The sequence below is a fragment of the Cimex lectularius genome, unplaced genomic scaffold (genome assembly GCF_000648675.2).
Source record: "Cimex lectularius strain Harlan isolate CLEC.00 unplaced genomic scaffold, Clec_2.1 scaffold91, whole genome shotgun sequence".
Lineage (NCBI taxonomy): Eukaryota > Metazoa > Arthropoda > Insecta > Hemiptera > Cimicidae > Cimex > Cimex lectularius.
Window position 1 is genome coordinate 20,598 of NW_019394227.1, and position 19,963 is coordinate 40,560.

At 33.4% G+C, this 19,963-nt stretch overlaps 1 protein-coding gene across 1 annotated transcript in view; it reads left to right on the top strand.

Annotated features, from left to right (window-relative positions):
* Positions 1 to 865: 865 nt before the first annotated feature.
* Positions 866 to 19,963, top strand: part of LOC106674205 (proteoglycan Cow) — a 196,849-nt gene continuing 177,751 nt past the window's right edge. The window contains exon 1 of the mRNA XM_014406806.2: positions 866 to 1,158. Coding sequence (XP_014262292.1) covers positions 1,054 to 1,158 — 105 coding nt within the window. The 5' untranslated portion in view covers positions 866 to 1,053. The remainder of the gene's footprint in view (positions 1,159 to 19,963) is intronic.

The window sequence follows — 19,963 nt, forward strand, 5'->3', positions numbered from 1 at the left end:
CCCTCTCTCTCTCTCCCTCTCTCTCTCTCCCTCCCTCTCTCTTTCTCTCTCTCTCGTTCTCTCTATTTACTTTTCCCTCTCTCTTTCTCTCTTACTCCCTCTATCTATTAACTTTTCCCTCTCACTCTCTTTCCCTCGTACCCCCCTCTTTGTCACTCATTCTCATTTGTTCTTTCTCGCTATTTAGTTCCCTATCAGCCTTTCCCTTTCACACGCTCTTTTTCCTCTCATTTCTTCTCTCTTCCTTTCCCTATTACTCTCTCTCCGTCTCTTTCTTTTCTCTCTCTCTCTCTTTCTTTCGCTCTCTCTTTGTAATTTTCGTAATTTGTAACTTTTTGTAAATTTTCGAATAACACGATTCACATTCATTCCCCGTCACTCAGTCACTCTATTGACTGTGAAAAAAGATCTCTATTAACAAGTTTTTCTTTAACATTTACAAAATATTTTAAAATTCAACTTTTAATGTTGATTGATTCATTTAAAATATGTTTTTTATATGTATGTATAAAATTTTTAAAAATTTTTATTATATGAATGAATTTTAAATCTTTTTTTGATAAATGCTAAAAGTTTTTATTTTTGAGTACTTTTGTCACTGCTGAAACATCCTCTACATGCATGAAATGGTTTTAAAATCTTCAGAGATAGTTCTAATATGTGAAATAGGATTAATGGTTGAAGTCGGTTGCAATTTGTTGGATGATTGTGTCGTCGAAATGATTTGTCGGATATTGTTTTGTTTTTTTTCATTCGGTCGGGTCGTGTTGAAGGGTGAAAGCATTGATTTTCGGAGTAGGCTTGCGCCCGGCGGCTCCGGTGCTGCCATCTCGGCGCTCGGGGCCGCATCGCGACCACTCGCACTCGCCCATCGCCGCTTCAGCGTTGGTTGTCCATTCGGAAGTCGGAGAGCCAGCCGCAGCCCGCAGTCGCAGTCGCAGTCGTCACTCGTCGGTTTAGCCTCTCACCAACGGCACCATCCACCGTCCATCGGGATTCGGCCCAGTCCCACGACCTGTTAACTCTTCACACGTGAACCGTGACCATTTGCTAATGAAGTTGGTCTGGATTTCGTTGGCCGTCCTCGCCGTCGCCGCGGGACTTGCAGACGCCAAAAGGAAACGCAAGTTCGACGGCGACTTCGAGTTCGCGGAAGAGGTGAGACTTTTTTTTTTATTTTAACCATTTTCGGACTTTCTTCTTTTTTTGCTCCTCACTCGCCCGTGTCTCAGCTTCGGCTCTCTACGGACCTTTCCACCTCGCCCTGATGAATCTCGAACAGGCCTCCGGTTGACAGTTCTCACGTTTTTAACTTCACCTATCTCATTTACCCTCGGCCTCTTTAATTATTTATAATCCATACATAACGATACACAATCGATAATTCAAGAATCCGCTCATTAAAAACAACAAACTTTTTTTTAATTATTGAACGATAATTATCTCTATAATAATATTATTTTAAAATCATTAATTGTTCAAATGGTAATATGGATACAATTAATTTATTAAGGTAATTATTGAAAAGAGAATTTTGATGGAGTTAGGTCGTTTGAATTTATGTGAGTTATTGAACGTTATGACATAATAATTAATACAAGTTATTGGTTTAAAATCCAAAAAAAAAGAAAAGTTTTTCAGATTGACAGTTCTGTAAGAGATTTATCTTTAGTATATATTATTTATTAGATATTTCAAACAATCAAATATATGTACTAGAAGATCATCAAAATAACTAAAGGATTTTTTTATAAATTCTAATTAAGAGTATATATATTTTTTTATTGAACGGTTAGGTCATTTGAAGGTCTGTAAGTTATTGAACGTTATGATAATGATTAATACAAGTTATTCGTTTAGAATCTTAAAAAAAAAGATTTTCAGTTTGACAGTTCTGTAAAAGATTTATTCTTTAATATATACACGAGTTATTGCCGGCAGACGGTCTTTCCATGCCGTAATAACATACTAATAAAAAACCAAAACAAAACTTGTAAAATATTGTAAAACGTAGAAATGTTAAATAAAGCATTATTATTATTATATATTTCAAACATTCAAATATTTGTAGTGAGATATTTTTTTAAAATAACGGATTTTTTTTTTTCATTCCAAGTAGGAGTGTATATACTTTTTATTGAACAGTAAGGTCGTTTGAAGTCGAGTTGAATTATTGAACGTTATGACATAATAATTAATACAAGTTACTTATTTAAAATTTAAGTTAAAAAGTTAATTCAAGTTGAAGTTTAAAATCTTTTGAAAAAAAGTTTTCCAGATTGACTAGTTCTGTAAAAGATTGATTTGAGGTTGGTGTATACTTTATGTTGGGCAATTAGGTCATTTGTACAGGTTATTGAACGTTGAGACATAATAATACAAGTTATTAGTTAGAAATGTTTCAAAGTATTATGTATTCTTTATTAGACTAAACAATATCTATTTATTAGAAATAACTCAAAGAAATTGATTTTTTATTTGAGGTAGGTGTATATTTTTTATTTGACAGTTAGGTCATTTGAAGGTAGAGTTATTGACCGTTATTACATAAAAATGCTGCAATTAGTTCAAAATCTTAAACAAAAGTTCTTCAGATTAACAGTTCTTCAAAAGATACCATCTTTAATATATATTTTTGTTATTAAACATTTCAAACATTCAAATATGTAGTATTGTAAAATATGTACTAGGAGATTTTTTCCAAAATAACTAAAGGATTTTTTTGAAAATTCTAAAGTTGGAGTGTATATATTTTTTATTGGTCGGTTACGTCATGAGTTATTGAACGTTATGACATAATAATTACTACAAATTGTCGTTTGAAAAATATTATATATTATTTATTAGACAGTTCAAATATTCGAATATAGTAGAAATTTACTTATAAAATAACGTAAAGAATTTGATTTTTTACTTGAACTAGGTGTGTATTTTTTATTGGACAGTCAGGACATTTGAAGGTAGAGTTATTGAATGTGATGACATAATTAATATTTAATACAAGTTATTAGTTTGAAATGTTTCACAGTATTATATATTATTTATTTGACGGTTCGAATAATACTAGGAATTTATTTATGAAATAACGAGGCATTTTATTTTTTTATTTGAAGTACTTGTATATTTTTTATTGGACAGTTAAGTATTTGAAGGTATGTGAGTTAATAGTTATGGGGATTATGGAACGAAATAATGTAAAAATTAATTATATACAAGCCAATATTTAAATATGAAAGTTCTGTAAAATATTTAGGCAATTTTTTAATATTATTTTTATAGTGTTTTGTTGAAGAATTTGAATGTATCTTTTAACTTGATTATACAATAATTAAAATATTTAATTCGAGTTATATTTTACAAAACTCGTAAAACGAATATTTTCCTGATCGAAAGGTCTGTCAAATCTTTATGAAACCTTTTAAGGTGTTTTTAGTAAGTAGGTCATTTGATTGTTTCGGAATTATTGAACGCACAATTACTTTGTTATTATTTTAAAATTATTTAAAAAAATAGTTTTTCAGATTGACAAGTTTGTAAAATTCATTTGTTATACATTGCATATTATTTACTAGACAGTTCAAATATTGTAAAATATTATAATATACGAGGGATATTTTTAATGAAATAATGCAAGGAATGATATTTTTTTAAATTGAAGTACGTCTATGATATATATATCTGGGGTCTGGATTATTGGAAGGTAAGGTGCTTTTAAAAACACCGATTATATAATAACTAAGTTTTATCTGATCGAAGGAAATTCTAAGGAATGTTTATGTAATCAGATACTTTTGAAAATCTTTTTATATTAAACAGATCATTTGAGTGTATCGAAATGATTGTACTTGGCGACATAAAATTTATTTCAAGAATGTTTGTTTCAAGAATATGTTAAAGTTTAAATTATGTATTTTTCGAGTTCTAATTATCAAAAAGCGAGAAACTAGGACCTGATTGAAAAGTTTTATCAAATCTTTCTGTAAAATTTGAATGCTTTCTTGTTAGACATTTGAATGGAATAATTGAAAAAAATTGCATAATTACTTCATGTTATTGGTTTATGATCTTTAATCTTCGTTAGTCTGTAGTAGGGATACATATTTTTTACTGGACAGTTGCCATTTGAAAATATGTGAGTGTACGTTATGACAAAATAATTAATACAAGTTATTAGTTATTAATTTACAGTCTTTATATATCTGAATCATTCTAAGCAAACCTTGTGAAACGACACTTTTTCTGACTTGAAAGTTCAAATATTTACGTAATTTTTCATGTGCTGTTCTTTTTCAAGTCATCAAAAGGGATATTACATATTTTCCCGATTCAATCAATTGAAACCAAACCACGATGATAAATCTCTTAGGTAAATGTTTGATCAAATTTATGACATGTTGACTTATGCACAATCCAAAATTGTACTTCAATAATTCATTTAACATTTTATCCCTCCTAAAGAAATTCAAATTCAAATAAATGTTTATATATATANATATATACTTTATTCTTAAACTGGCCAGCCATTTGAGTATTATTGAGAGAAATTACACAATATAACTCAATATTTTAAACTGAAAGTTCTGTAAAGTGTTTAGGATTTTGGATTTATATAAGCTCAAATCTGCACATGTATGTACATATATACATACTTACAGAGCCTGTCATGCCTTGCAGCTTCTTATTAGTCCAGCCACCGAGGTTGAGCTCCGAGTGCTGTCAACAGCTAGGTCAAGTCAGCACCTAACGCATGCATTTCCTAGATCCAAACCCATTCACACCATCATTCTTAAGTACATTCTTTCTTATTGACATACCATTCACTTACAGTTAGTTACGGTGGTGGAGTACGCGATATTATTCCATCACCCTTTGCTCTTATATATATAGTTTTTTTTAGAATCGTTGTTTGTTCGAGGGAAAATAAGCGAACAGGAAAGACAAACAACTTGTAGCTCAAGTTTTGTACAATTTTTAGGTTTTTAACTATGTGTGGTTATTAGTGACCGTTAATCGATAATTATTTAGAAATCGTGAGATCGGTCTGGTGTGATGTAGGTTTCAGAAAAACATTTTCACGACACGCAAGAATGGCACAATTCCACAGAAGACAAACACTTTGAGGCCTGAAAATGATCTCAATAAAGATCGAAACGTTGGCACGATAAAGAAAATGTTTTTCTGAAACCTACATCGCACCTGACCGCATCTCACGATTCTGAATAATTGTTTTTAACTATGTACTTTTACTATTTGTTCATGTCCTCGGGCAGGGCAATCATTAAAATTTATTGTAATAGTTGCTGGGAATAAAACTGACAATGAATGATCGATGAAGCATTAGCTCACTCACATCAAGATTAGACAGTGATTGCATACTAAATATCCAAAAACTGGGGAAAGAGCAATCTGATGGTATCGTGGGTACCGGGATACAAGGGAATTTTAGGTAACGAAAATCACACACATTGGCAAGAAGATCTGCATGACCATTTGTAGGCACTGAACATATTCTTGGGATAACAAAACCAAACACAGAATCCTCCATTGCAGAACGGATAAAAAAGAGCAAAAAGAGGATACACTCTACCAGTGCTAGACACAGCTTATTCTACAACTACCTTCACAAAGCCTGGCAAACGTCACAGTAAAATAGTTAGAGAGGGCTAAATTCAGAGGATCGATAGGACTATGTACTGGCCTCTGACAGCTGAGAAAACATCTGCACAACATGGGCCTACTCAATGATGACCCAACTTGTAGCTTATGTATTGAGGATGAAAAAACAGCCACCCATATCATCTTCAAATGTGAAGCAACAACTCAATAGTGACATAAACTGGGATACACAGTCAATGATTTAGTACTCCTAAAAATAAGGATCGAGTCGATTGCACAAAAAGAACACGGAAAGTACAAGAAACAAGAAGGCTGCAGTGCTCGAAAGCTTGGGGAACAAAAACCCCCACTTACTAATATCCATCATCATCACTTCGATGGGTATTTGCAATGACATTTTATAGTATGCCACGTTTGGAATTGAATCTCATTTATAAAAATAAGCATACAGTGAAAGGTCAACGAGGACTTTTAAATCGCGTTCTTTATCTCGTTTTCTTTGAGCAATTCATACATTTTAATGTATTGGCATGTTAAGACATTTTGAAACCAGTTTTTCCGATTGAAAGAAGTTATGTAAGATGTGTATAAATTCTCATTACAAATATTATGCATTTTCTTAGATAGTCTAGTCTTTTGAATGTATTCTAAGTTAAAAAAGGAAAATTATGGAGTGATTTTTCTTGATTTGAATCTTCACATGTTATGAAATTTTATTGCAACAATTTCATATATTTCAACTGCTAAACCGACTAAAGTTACAAGGCGCTCGAAAATTTTGACCTTCCTGAGTTACGTTTAATCCAAATAACATCCGGCTTTCCGTTTTTGATTATATGCTGTCCAGCTTATGCTGATATAAGATATTTCAAAGCCTAAGTTAAGAACTTGAACGTTATCTTGGATTCCCATTTTTTCTCCAATACATATTTCTGTTAGTGCAAGCAACCAGTTAAATAGTCTTATGTCTTTCTTTTTTTCTCAATTTCTAGAATCCTCATAAGTCCAACTGAGATGTCTATTTTTTTGTACCACCCAAAAATTGCATCTTGGAGATTAAAAGGTTAAAAAATCAAATATAACAAACAGCATGAACATTTAGTTGGTGTGTCTGGCCACCCGATAAAACCCAAATATTTAATCATAATAATGATGATAATTAATTAGAAAATTAGAAATATTTTGTCCTTTCCAGGCTAATTCAAAATGGGTACTGGTACATGTTTTAGCCTCCTATGATTGCATTTATTTTTATAATCTTTTAATTGTAGCGATTTTAGGTCTGAAGAAATTAAGAAAAAATAAATTCTTTGTAATTCCTAATTTAAAAACGACCTCTGTTTATTCCAATTCTTTCCATCTATTCATTTTTTAATACCTTCCTCAGTGATGCTTTTCCTTGAAACATTTTTGTCCTGAATTCTTTCAGGATGGGGAATTCGGCGTGAAAATGTTGCGTACCTTCTTTTGACCTATAATTGCACAAAGAGCATATTTGTTGACCTTCATTACCCCACGGTTTCGTATTCAGGCTTAAAAGGTCGCAGCTCGTTTTAAAAATTGAACTTTTAGAATCCACATCCGTTTTGTCATTTTCCTCCCTGTTGTAGTTTTTAAAACACCTAAATATGTCAATCTGTAGACATATTTTTTAAGATTGTTTTGCCCTTGTGATGACCTTAGTATAGGCCGAAATTTCGTTTGCAATTTTGTCGGAGAGGTTCCAGAATCATAGTTTTCGTATATAACCTCTTTACATTTGATCGCATGTCACAGCCAATAGAGCAGAGCCAGACGAAACTGTGTTATTAGGCGTACTAAAAAGTAAATAACAATAAATAAAACTGAATACATAAAGATTATCCATATAGAATTATTAAAACATTTAAATAGGAACTCTTGGAGAGTATTGTAAGAGTGATTGTTACTCTTATATGTGGAGGGAAAGAATATAAGGAGATAGAAAAAGCCTAGTATTTCTTCCTTAAAAGCTCTTTTCGTTTTCCAAGCACATGCTAAATTATCTCCTGCGTCTCCAGATTATTCGATCCAATAGATAAAATGAATTTTTCACAAAATATAACAAGTTTTAGAAATAAATACAAACTCGTTCGAATTGTGTGTTCAAAGCTTCTCAATAAAAAAGCTCAATATAAACCTATATAAAATACTAAGTAATCTTTAAGAAAAGGCTCGATTAACGAAATCGATAGGATTCTGCCGAAAATTTTACAGTTATTTGAACGTTCATATTTTGTTCTAGTAGTACTTATCACTGAAAGTCGTTAGTTCTGTTTTATAGCCCTTTTCTAATGAACGCAATTAGGCGTGAAGATAAATTTTACCCTTCAAAACAACTTTAAATAGTCTAAATAGTGTGAAAGTTGATGAATAGACAGTTTTACAAGCCAAATAGTTCAACATAACAGATCATCCATATATTTCCGCGCTAAATATTTTCTTAATTTATAAAAATTCAACAAAATCTATTGAAAATCTAACTTTTTTGTATTAAAAGAAGGCTAGGTTATTTGATTTGTTGCATTGACGGATTTCGAGCTTAAATATTACGTCAAGCAATCTTTTTAAAGACTATAACATTCGGTTGGGTAACCCAATTACTCAATATTTTGATAATAATAACTATATTAACAAGAATGCACTGTAGCGAATGATATGCATCGATCATAAGTTTTAGTAGTCCACATTTTCACAATTTATGACACTTTTATCTGTAATAGTTTTGTACAATAATAACTCTGAATAGACAATGGTGGACATTTTTTTTTTAATTGCAAGCAATTGCCAGAAGTGAGTTTATGTATTTTTGTAATGCTTAACAACTGTCTGTTAGGTCTTTTTAAATATTTGTGAATTGATTAACTTTTTCAAGTTGGATTTTATAGATTTATTTTATTTTTTAATGTGACTATGACTCTTTTTGGACTCAACTACGAGAATATTCGTTTCGGTCAAGAAACATTTTTCATTACTTCTAACATCTAATGACGCCACCTTTTGATGTAGTTCACTCCCCCAGAATATTCCTCAGGGCGGGGTTAAGCAACCCCTTCATTTCACGCCAATAAATTACTCTCACGATTTCCGAATAACCAATAAATTATATTCATTCCAAGAAATTAACATAAATACATAGGAAAACATAGAAATGTGGTCACATTCACTCCCCCCCCAGAGTACTCGAAATTCCTTGGGCAGGGTCCAACCCACCCCCATTCTCGCTAATAAATTACTTTTACTCTCCAGAAGTCAAACTCTCACCCAAAATTACTCGATATTCTTCGGGCTGTGTTAAATAAACTCTTCTTTTCACGTTAATAAACTAGATTAATTACATTAAATTTATGTGAACACAACACCCGTTACAAACATAGAAGTCTGGTTACATTCACTCTCCCAGAGTAGCCGACATCCTCGGGGTGGGTCGAACCCACCCCATTCTTGTTAATAACTTACATTTTAATCTCCAGATATCACACACTCACCGCGTGTACAATACTCAATATTCCTCGGAGCGTTAAACAACCTTTCACACTAATAAATTACATTCTTCTAATAAATTAACATAAACACAATACAATCACAACTTAAAAACACTATATGCGTTTAAAAATTCCTATAGTCCTGATACGCTATGTTGTCTATAAAAGTCAAGTATAATTTAAAAAGTGCTCCACCCTTATTGTATTCTTGTATAACATTTATTAATGTACAAACAGACACGTAAAAAGTTAATGCGAAAAAATAATAAGTGACCGATTATAATAATTTTCTAACACAAAAAAATTAAAAAAAAAAAAACCTTGCGTCAACTTAATTTTAATTTTACATTGGACGCTTTACTTTTGTATATATGTATGGATTCACACATATTTATTATTAATTATTACTATTTTAAGCATCAAAAATAAAAGGTACGTTAAATTATATAAAACTTGGGTTGTTTTTATTAAATTGCTTGTGGATTTTCTTAAAATATTTGTATTAGTATTAAAATCTATTCACTTTCGCGAAAGTTTTAATTGGCCGATCGATATTCCTGGATTTTAATTATACAACTTTGTTCTTCATAAGGGGTTTTAACTTTGAAGGGAGATTGTTTTATCTCTCTCCTATTTACCTGTCGTCAAAGACAAACTCTATTACATGGAGAAAGGCCGTGACATAATTACTTCGCCTAATTAATTCAAGGCGAAAAAATATAAATATGCAACATAAATCGTTCGCAATTTCATACTATTAGTCAAAAAATGAGTATTATCTGTTTGTTAACATATACAATTTGAAAATGCGTTAAGGTAATTGTTCCACGATTATATGCTGGGTCTTGTAAATGTCAATTGATTTGTTTCATAGTTTCAGTAATGTAAATAAAAATTGAACATTATTATTTATTATATTAATTCATATATGTTTAGTGGTCGTAATTGCCCATATTAATTATTTCAATTAATTATTCTTTTTATCCAAGGTCTTGGTTGACATGAAAATAATTGAAATTATTTATTATATTGATCCATATAGGTTTACCGGCCATAATTGACCATACATTAAACATTTCAATTAATTATTCGAATCCCGCTCTTGAACTTTTTCAACTCTACCAAGACCTTAGATAAAAAGGAATAATTAAATGAAATTATTATTTATTTAGTAGTATAAAGTGCGATAAACTGTTTGACTCAACCAAACTCAATCGATGATAATTTATTTTATTGGTGTTTATTGTTTTTCATCAGTCTCATTATTGTTTCCATTGCATTATAAGAAATATTGATGTTTCTTGGTCAACAGTTTTGCCCAGGGTTTTACAGATTAGTAAATTTTGTTCTGTTCAGCCCACGCAGATCGTTTATCTTTTTTTCCTCGCTATCATTTAAAAAGCCTTAGTTTATGGACATGGATCAAGTCAGGAATTTTTTGGCAGATAAAAGTGATATGAAATTCATGAGATATGATGAAATATAAATTTTTCAATTATGATGGTTTTGAAATAAAATTAATCAAAACATTGTAAAATCATCAAAGATCCATTTTATATGATAATCAGTTCGGTACAGGCATGGATGTGCATTCCACCCCATATTATGAGACTGCTACAAGCCAAACCGACAACACCTGTGAAGAGAACATACCTCCGTATGTCCACATTCTGCTCGATGCCTCTCCAGTAGTAAAGAACTTGATGCGGGACGTCTAGAGAATAGGCTATTTTCACGCTTGACACGGCTTATTTTCTGATGACTGTTTTAGAACTCACTCGTTACTTAAGGACCGTTTGAAGTTGACTACCTATGAAGGAAGCCGATAAATGACGGTTCCTTAGTGCGGTACGAGCAATAATATGATCGTTGTACACTGCGGTAGGCCATAACTTTCTCTTCGATCGAGACTTTCAGGGGTTCTGTAAAGATCGTGAATGGTAGAGCGCAGCACAACCAGGACTTGGACTTACCGTCAGTTGTTGACTATAGCATCTAGAAGGTCACGAGGCCATCCTCGATTTAGACGGTGTGGTAGATTATAATTGTGGTACGTTGAGGAAAGAGTTTGTTTTCGTAGTTTAGGGAGGAGGTTTAGAGTTGAAATTGAGAAAGCATGTTCGAATCAGATCTTCACAATTAGGATTTTTAGGTCTTTAATGAACTATTTGATTGATGACATAGAAGGAAGCGTTGAAGATACGGCGGAGAACTTTGGATTGAAAGGATTGTATTTGGTTGGATTGTGGAGGATTTGGATGGGCCCGACAGTTCGACTCCATAAGTGCAAATCGGTTTGATGAGTGTTTTCTAAGTGGTTACTTTGTTATGTAAGCTTACTGTTGATTTTGGTCCTATAGGTGTCTGAGTAGTCCTCATTTTTTGTTATGCTTTGCTTTTATTTGGTATATGGTTTCCGTGTAAGTCTGCTATCTCAGTAACGCCCAAGGTAGAGTACTGGTTGGATTGTTTAAGTGCACTGGTGGGCAGGTCTGCCGTTTGAGCATAATAAACGTTACTTGTTTGTTTTTGGCTCTTTCAACGTGACTGCCACCGAGTACACCAGCCGGTAATCACATTCAGAGGTTGTTGGATTGCTTCTGTGGCTAGGATAGGATTTGAATTAGTAGATAAGAGTGGTGTCCGCTTAGGTGAGTTGTGTATATGTGGATATGTCAGTGTAGTGGTATGTAGAAGGCCACCTTTGATTGGCGAGGTGAGTGAAAAATCGGTGAGGATTTTCACTTTAGACCATTAATCCGAGCAAGAAGGACTTAAGGATGAGGCACAGTAGGTGTTAGGGGTATTACAAATAAGATTGATTTTCTTTTATAAGTCGTTAAAAAGAAAAGAAACCAAGGGATTGGAGAAGTTAGATGGAGGAGATAAGACGCAAAAAGTTATCATTTGAAAGTTGCTATTTATTTTTTATTGTATCTTCAACCAACACCAAGTTTTTATGTGCATATATTTCACATAGTAGATGAAAGTGCAGAAGAAGCTTTTAAACATAAATAGTAACATGTATTGTGCGAGGATGACCTGTAAACCCACATGTGATTTTATCTTAACGGAATATACATTGAAACCTCACATGTTTTTTGAAACTTGTTTATTTATATCATTCTATTGAAGACTTTTTACCAGTGCTCAGAGATATTTTGCAACAGTTGTGTCCCACCGGACGTCGAAAAACGCACAGACGAAACCGAATGTGCGTGTTTGTAATGGGCAGGCGTTTCAAATTAAAATCGCCCTTTTCGGGTTTTCGTAATGAAACGAACATACAATTTATTAATTTATAAAATAAACGGAGTTGCCGACCAGATGAGTAATTAACTCTAATGCATTTGGAAGTGGGAAGGTGGCTTTTTACAATTTAATTGCGGGGCTAAAGTATTTTTTTCGAAACACCGACTGTTTTCTTCCAACAGCTTCTTTTTGATTTTAGCAATACTTGTTTGACCCATAAAATCGAAATCCTAAGCAAAAAAAATAATTATATGTTTATTAATTTATAAATCTACATAGTAATTTCTGATAATTGGATCTAGCAAAATCTGCAGAATTAACGGCTTAGCGTTTATACATCTCTGTTATCTATATCGATAAATTGTAAATTTCAAATTAAACGATGATTATTAGCTCCGAAACAAAACAAAAATTAAGATAAAGTTCGAAGTTCACAATATAATTTACATATTTTATTAAATTCAAATTTCTTATGGAATAAACACATTTCCTAAATTATTCAGGTTGAGTTTTTATTCTATGATTAAAATAGGCTAAGGTAACATAAAATATGTTGGAACCGTGATAGTCGATGGGTTAAGGCGTAACTCACTCGGCTCGTAGAGCTTGCGGTAGTGAATTCGATCTTAACGTAGCTCCTGGAATTTCTGATCTCTCTCCCTACTTAAAAATCCTGTTAACGTTCTTTAACATACTGACTTGATTAATGTAGAAAAACATGACTATTGAAAAAATATATGTTAACAAACATTAAAACGAATCATTGCAATATGTTTAATTATGTAAACAAATTACAGGACAAATATGGCCATAGTTATGCTTTTTCCTCCAAAAACGTTTATTTTGACCTGCAGTTGAAAAAAAGCTACCGAAGTTCAAATTTAGTTTTTAAGACAAAACGGAGGGCCTGGCGATCTTTGATTTTTTGACGATCTTTGATTCTTAATTGACGCTCCGTGAGTCACATGGTGAATAGGGTCTGAACTCATGTATACACACGTATAACTACATATCTTCTGTTCCTTTTTAAGTTTGGAGGGTCTCACAGTAGTGGCTATCCATTGAGGACCCGCCATCATTCACGCTAGTAACTAACCTGTTTGATAGGGTCTGTTGGGTTCTACATTCCGCCGAAAACCTACCTATTCATTCAAACCCTCACGCTCGTTCTAATGTAAAAAAAAATTTTTTTGTAAATATTTTATTTGTACCCTATACATATTAATACATATTGCAAATATAATTTTCCACATTGTTTCACATGGCTACACACTAATGCCAAGCGCTGCAGAAATGCCATGAGAAATGCTGGCACTTAGTGAGAGGGATGATGGAGCAAAGAGGTCTCAAGGCCGTCGCCGATAAAAGCACGTGGCGGTTTCTTGGGATAGGTTTATTTTCTTTAGGTTCTTTAGGTTTATTTATTTTGCTAAAAGAGAGCTTGATCAGTAGGGTCAGAATGGATCGAGAGGTTGGACGGATCAGTTCGTTTGACAAAATGTGGAGACTGCTGTGGTTAGGTTATAACATAATGAGGAGCTTTGACGATTTGACTGACTTTTGATTGGAAGAATTGTGTCCACTGGCTGTTGGATGTCACGTGTGTCACTCAGTTTATAAGAAGTCCCCGACTAAAGCGAACAATAGTTACTTTTGATTTTGACCTTTACAGACACCAATGATTGAGAAATATTTCTCGTTTCTTAAAGAAGTGGCGTAAAGTGGTCGCAGTGAAGCCTTCTGCGTTAGTTTAATACTGAAGGTTCCTATAAGTCTTCGTAGTTGCCCAAATCTTCTCTTAAGTTGTTCTTAAGTCTTGTGTTGGGATTTCCCGTCACTCGGCTTCTTTGTGTAGTCCTTTGAATGGAAGTCTGTATCTTTTTGTTGTTGATGAACAATGGAGGGCAAGACTGTTTTTTTTTCCATTTAGAGGAAAAATTGCGGTAACGTCCCCGTAGGTACTGATGATGTATAGGGGTATGCAGTAAGTCAGTAAAGGATGGGCCAAGAATGCTCCCTTGTGGGACTCCGCCTTGTGTCTGTTGAAAAAAAACCATGCGTGGAAAGCCACCGGATCAATTTAATCTCAATAATACAACTTAAATATATTATAACAAACAATTTTATAAAATTGCTTTTAAATATTTAATTATAAATGAGGTTATAATGTTTTTGTATTTCAAAGAAGAGAATGAACACTGAACTTTTCAATCTTGTGTAATTAATGAGGATAATCTTCCATTAGAATTAACAATTTAGTCTACTTTGGAAACATTTTACCAAATGGCAAAGTTATTATGTTATACTTATAACTAGACTCAAAAGTTGTTTAAAAGCTGGACTTTTATTAGGATAATAAGCGTACCTTTTTATAAGAAGTCCTCGACTAAAGCGAATAAAAGTTACTTTTGATTTTGACCTTTACAGACACCAACGATTGAGCAATATTTCTCGTTTCTTAAAGACTAGCTAGTACTGATTTGTCCGAAGTCGTTTGTCTTATGTACGTGGCATATTTTCAACATTGCTCGTAATTGTATGGAGGCACGGAAGGAGACCCCTCAAACACGCAATATTTCACACAAATCGAATACAATAACAAAATTCCATGTTATATTTTTCGTTGGATGCTTTTGCGGTTTCTGGGCGAAATAGTTAACCCTTTAACGGTGAGAGGATTTTGTATTGAGATGTAACACAAAACCTTAACAAAAAAGTGAAAAAACGCCTTCTACATGCCGGAGCAGAATTTACGGGGCCTTGGTTTTACTGTAACTTGTTGTAGTCCATAAATCATAAAGGTTGTGTTGGTATATATTTTTTTTACCGTCTCTGTTGCCCTTAGTCATACCCCGGCGAATCACTTTTCTTGCGCGCTGAATACATTTTTCAAAGTGATTTTGCATTAGAATCTGCCTTTGTATAAAATTTTGTACGTAATATAAGTTCAGCCAATTTCAAACACATTTTTTATTCATATTTTTGCGTAGCACAGACAATTCATTGAAATTTATTCGCAGAATGTGGGCTTGAACAAAGCGAGAGTGTTGGGAACTTTTAAGTTTTAACAGAAAGATACTCTTTAATTTAAAAAACGGAATATTCCTACCTGTAATTTTTTTTTTTGATAGGTTTATTTCAACGACCTAAACCTTGCAGTTGTGTCGTTTCCGATCATTTTGGTCGGCTTATCCTCGCTATTTTGGTCTAACGCCATCTTCTTGCTTTTGCTCCGTGTAATTTCATCAGCAGTGAACCTTTAAACCAGGGTTCATCGCACTGTGAAACCACTGTGAACTTTCGATTTCATAGCCCTTAAAAAGGGCCAAGTTCATGGTCAAATATTAAAGTACGTTATTGATTTCCCCTTAAGGTAGATAATAGAAATGTTATTAAAACAAATTCAGGTAAATATTGGTTTAGTTTTTACATTATATAAAACAATCAGTTTTCTCAACCTGATATAATAATTATATTACTACACAATGTACACGGACTAAAATCAAAATTAAGAAAGACTTGATGATTTTTTTTGTTATTGGCATGGAAGAGAGAGAGAGAGAGTGAGAGTGAGTGAGTGAGAGAGAGAGAGAGAGAGAGAGAGAGAGAGAGAGAGAGAGAGAGAGCGCAAAAGGTTAAAGGTACTTGTATAGAGAAAGAGGAAGACAGCAAGGAATAGATAGACGGATTGATGGATAAAGAGAGAAAGAGAAAGTGAGAGAGAGTGAGATAGAAAGAGAGTCAGAGTCAGTCAGCCAACAATTTAAAATAAGGTTCATCGCACAATAAAACGGAAGATGGAATATCAATAAAATGAGTGAGAAAATGAAGGAATGAATACAGTTTTCTGTAAAAATCTCGCAAATATAGATCGCAAACGACCTGTTTTACAATTAGAGAGAGAGAAACACACACACACACACAGAGAGAGAGAGAGAGAGAGAGAGAGTGAGAGGGAGAGGGAGAGTGAGAGTGAGAGAGAGAAAGAAAGAGAGAGAGAAAGTGAGGCAGTTAACATATATATATATATATATATATATATATTCGTAATTTGGTGTCAAATTGTCAAAAACATTCTGGATTATTGAGTAAAAAAACGAAAGATTAGACGTAAACGTGTTTTACACGCAATGCTCCAATTCGGGTCAACTCTCTAGCCAACGTCCTCTTTTTATCGATTGAATCGAGCATCTGTATTAAATTGTGAATTACACGGCCATCGTTAATGTTTGCCTACGCAATTTTTCAGCCTGTGGTTTTGCAAATGTCTTTGTTTTTTCCCCTCATTATTCCCTAACGTTTCAATTTCCCTATTTAATTTTTACCCTGTGGGATTATTAAACCGGCGGGGGGATGAGGAGAAGCCACTTAAAGCAAATGTGCGTGCTCAGCCAACCATCGAACCAAACCTTGGGATTATTTCGGAGAAGATTTAACGAGGGATCTCTCGGGAGTATCCCGGAGATGTAGAGTCCCTTTCCCCCCAGTGAAGAGTTTAGTACGGTATCGACATCAACTTCTCCACTCAACTGATAAATGCCAAGTGTACTTGACTCATTCATTGCTGCCGATATTTTGCAAACATCGTCATATTTTTCAGGCATAGACATCAATACTTTTACTCTACTTAAAATTGTATACCATGAGAATTTCATTGTCTATGTGAGAGTCCATGTATTGCGAAACGTACGAATAAAAAATAAAAACAACCCAGGCCTTGTGTTTGGATATATTCCATATAGGCTATATGAATCTTGACATATGTTTCTTCAATAGAAATGATGGAGTGAGTGCGGTGATCAATCCTTTTTTAAAAAAGATAGTTCCTACTCACTTTTGCAATTCATGTCGAGAGACGTGGTTGTAGAAATCCTTCAACCTGATGATGAGCTAAGGGCTCGAAATACGGATCGTTGGAAAACAACTTACTGTGAGTAGAAACTATCTTTTCTAAAAAAGGATTGGTGTTTCTTCAATGCTAGACAATTTCTCAGCCTTGTTCTCCTTTTAAGTTTCACGCTAACAACTGCTTGGCTCTTTCCTCCGCACGACGGTTTCGATCGTTCCTAGATGGTAATAATAATGGAAAAGGTTTTTTTACTGAGTTGTGAAAAAAAAGATGTGCGTGTGATTTAAAATCCAAAATTACACGTGAATTACTGTGTTTAGGTTGGCCGTTTTTACCAGTGTATTTTCATTTTTCGAGGGTTTAGTCTTGACTCTTCACGATGCAGGAATGCATGATGTAAGACTGATATTTTGTTACGTTAACCAAAGCAATATTGAATAACTATTAAGTAGTATTAAGTAGTGCACATTTGTTTTGATAATGTACTGATACATTTTTTTCTCTTAGTATCCTATTTTCTTTGGCCTGATTTTTATTTGTACTTCATTAATCATACCATCCCTCTATACTCTTCCTGTCTTTCTTGCGTTTTAATACTTATAATTTCTTTTAATGTTTCTCCGGCCAATTTATGCTATATATATGATAAAATCGTAACCGTCTCTCACTTTTCTTTATCCGATTTCTTGCCTCAGTACCTCAAGTTCCCATCAATTGTGGATAAAAAACTTAAATAACAAACACATACCAAAAACATAATAAAATAACAATAGTCTGAGCATTCACTCTACTCCAGAGTACTCAATAATCCACGGGTAATTAGGGAACAGCCCCTCCACTCGTGCTAATAAATTACACTCACACATCCATCCACACTACTCCAAAGAACTCGATATTCCTGGGGGCTATTGTTGATAAGCCCTGCCATTCACGCTAATAAATTACACTTCACATTCATTTATTCTACCCCAGAGTAATCGATATTCCTCGGGGTAATTCTGGATGAGCCCTGCCATTCACGCTAATAAATTACATTCACACTAGTCCAGATTACTCGATATTGCTCAGTGTAATTGGGGACAAGCCTTGTCATTCGCGCTAATAAATTAAATTGCTCACTAAAATTTATTCACATAACCCCAAAATACTCGATTTTCCTCGGGTTAATTGAAGATTCATGCAAATTAATACATACGTTCCAATAAATCACAGATATCACATGCAAGAAGTAACAAAGCTATATATATATATATATATATATATATATATATATATATTGGATCAGCGGGAATGTCGTATTTCTTCTTTCAGACATAGTGCTTTGCAGCCTGTTATTATGTGTCAGCCTGTTTTGTTCCCGGTTATCACAGTGTGCCCGGGAACCCATGCCAGGACGACCTTTTCCCACAAACATCGACCCCTTTCAGTTTCAGACTTTTCTGATAGATGTGTCTGCGGAGAGCCTGTGCATATTAGGAATGTATATTGTTCAAACCGCTTTTCTTCTTTCTGGATTAGCGACCCTAAATTTATTAAATCCATTAGTTTTGAGATATTCTTTTGAACAAACTGATTTACAAACAATCCATTGTTTAAGTTTTTTGAAAATCCTTAGATTATTAATTTTTCTTTATTGTGTAGAAGGACGAAAGATATCAAGTATATTTTACACCCCATTACAAAAACAGAATCAAGACAGACAGACACACACACACACACACACACACACACACACACACACACAATAATCTTACCTAATGGTTGAGAGTACTGCCACAATCAAACAATTTCCAACATTTTCAGAAGTGTATTAAACTGTTTCTATTAGACAAACACGCAAACAAGCACATACTACACACTATATTTAAGGAACATCTCATCCTTTAGGTAGCTTAAGCGGTCATATATTTTAAATTAACAACACCCAAGAAACACTTCCACATATTACATATTTTTTACTCTTCTTATACTTTTTGTACTTCTTGGGTTTCTTTTCAGAAACTAGACAACAGTCAAACTCATTTTATTTTTATTGATAATAATAAAAATAAAACAATAATTAGAAAATGAGGTTGATGGTTGTCTAGTTCCTGAAACGACTCCCACATATTGTATGATATTTGGATAACAACATATGTAATTTGGGCTTAAAAAAAACTTTCACTGAGTTTGAGGACTTGGTAAAATTTCACGTTTTATTTCTGTTTTCTCTTCGTAGAAACGTCGCGGAAGTAATTTGCAAATAAATAAAATAATAACAAGGCAATTGATAAGCCTCGTATTCTTACGCTATCTTGGAAAAATTCCAATCCTCCCTCCCTCCGCTCCAGCCCCTTTTTTCATCACCGGCCCGATTACAACATTCTCACAAATATTTTCGTTGACGTTTGTGGTTTGTGTATTTCCAGCTTTACGTATTTTTATCTTGATTAGATATCTCGTGCCGCCAGATCGTTTCCAAGAATGAATCACGGCGATGCGGATCTTCTTCGATGCCGTTTATCCTTCTGAAAATAGTTTAAAATTCAACTTTTGATTTTATAAATTGTAAACCGCTTTTTTGATAGGTGACAATAATTCTAAAATTTAATATTTTGGGCTGTTTCTGATCTTCATGATCTAGTGACTTTGTGAAACCAGATCTATCTCTTTTTATACCTTAATATTTCAAAATTTAAGCATGATTTGAAGATTTAAATTGTTTCTACGATATAATAAGTGGTGAATACTAATTCTATAGTAT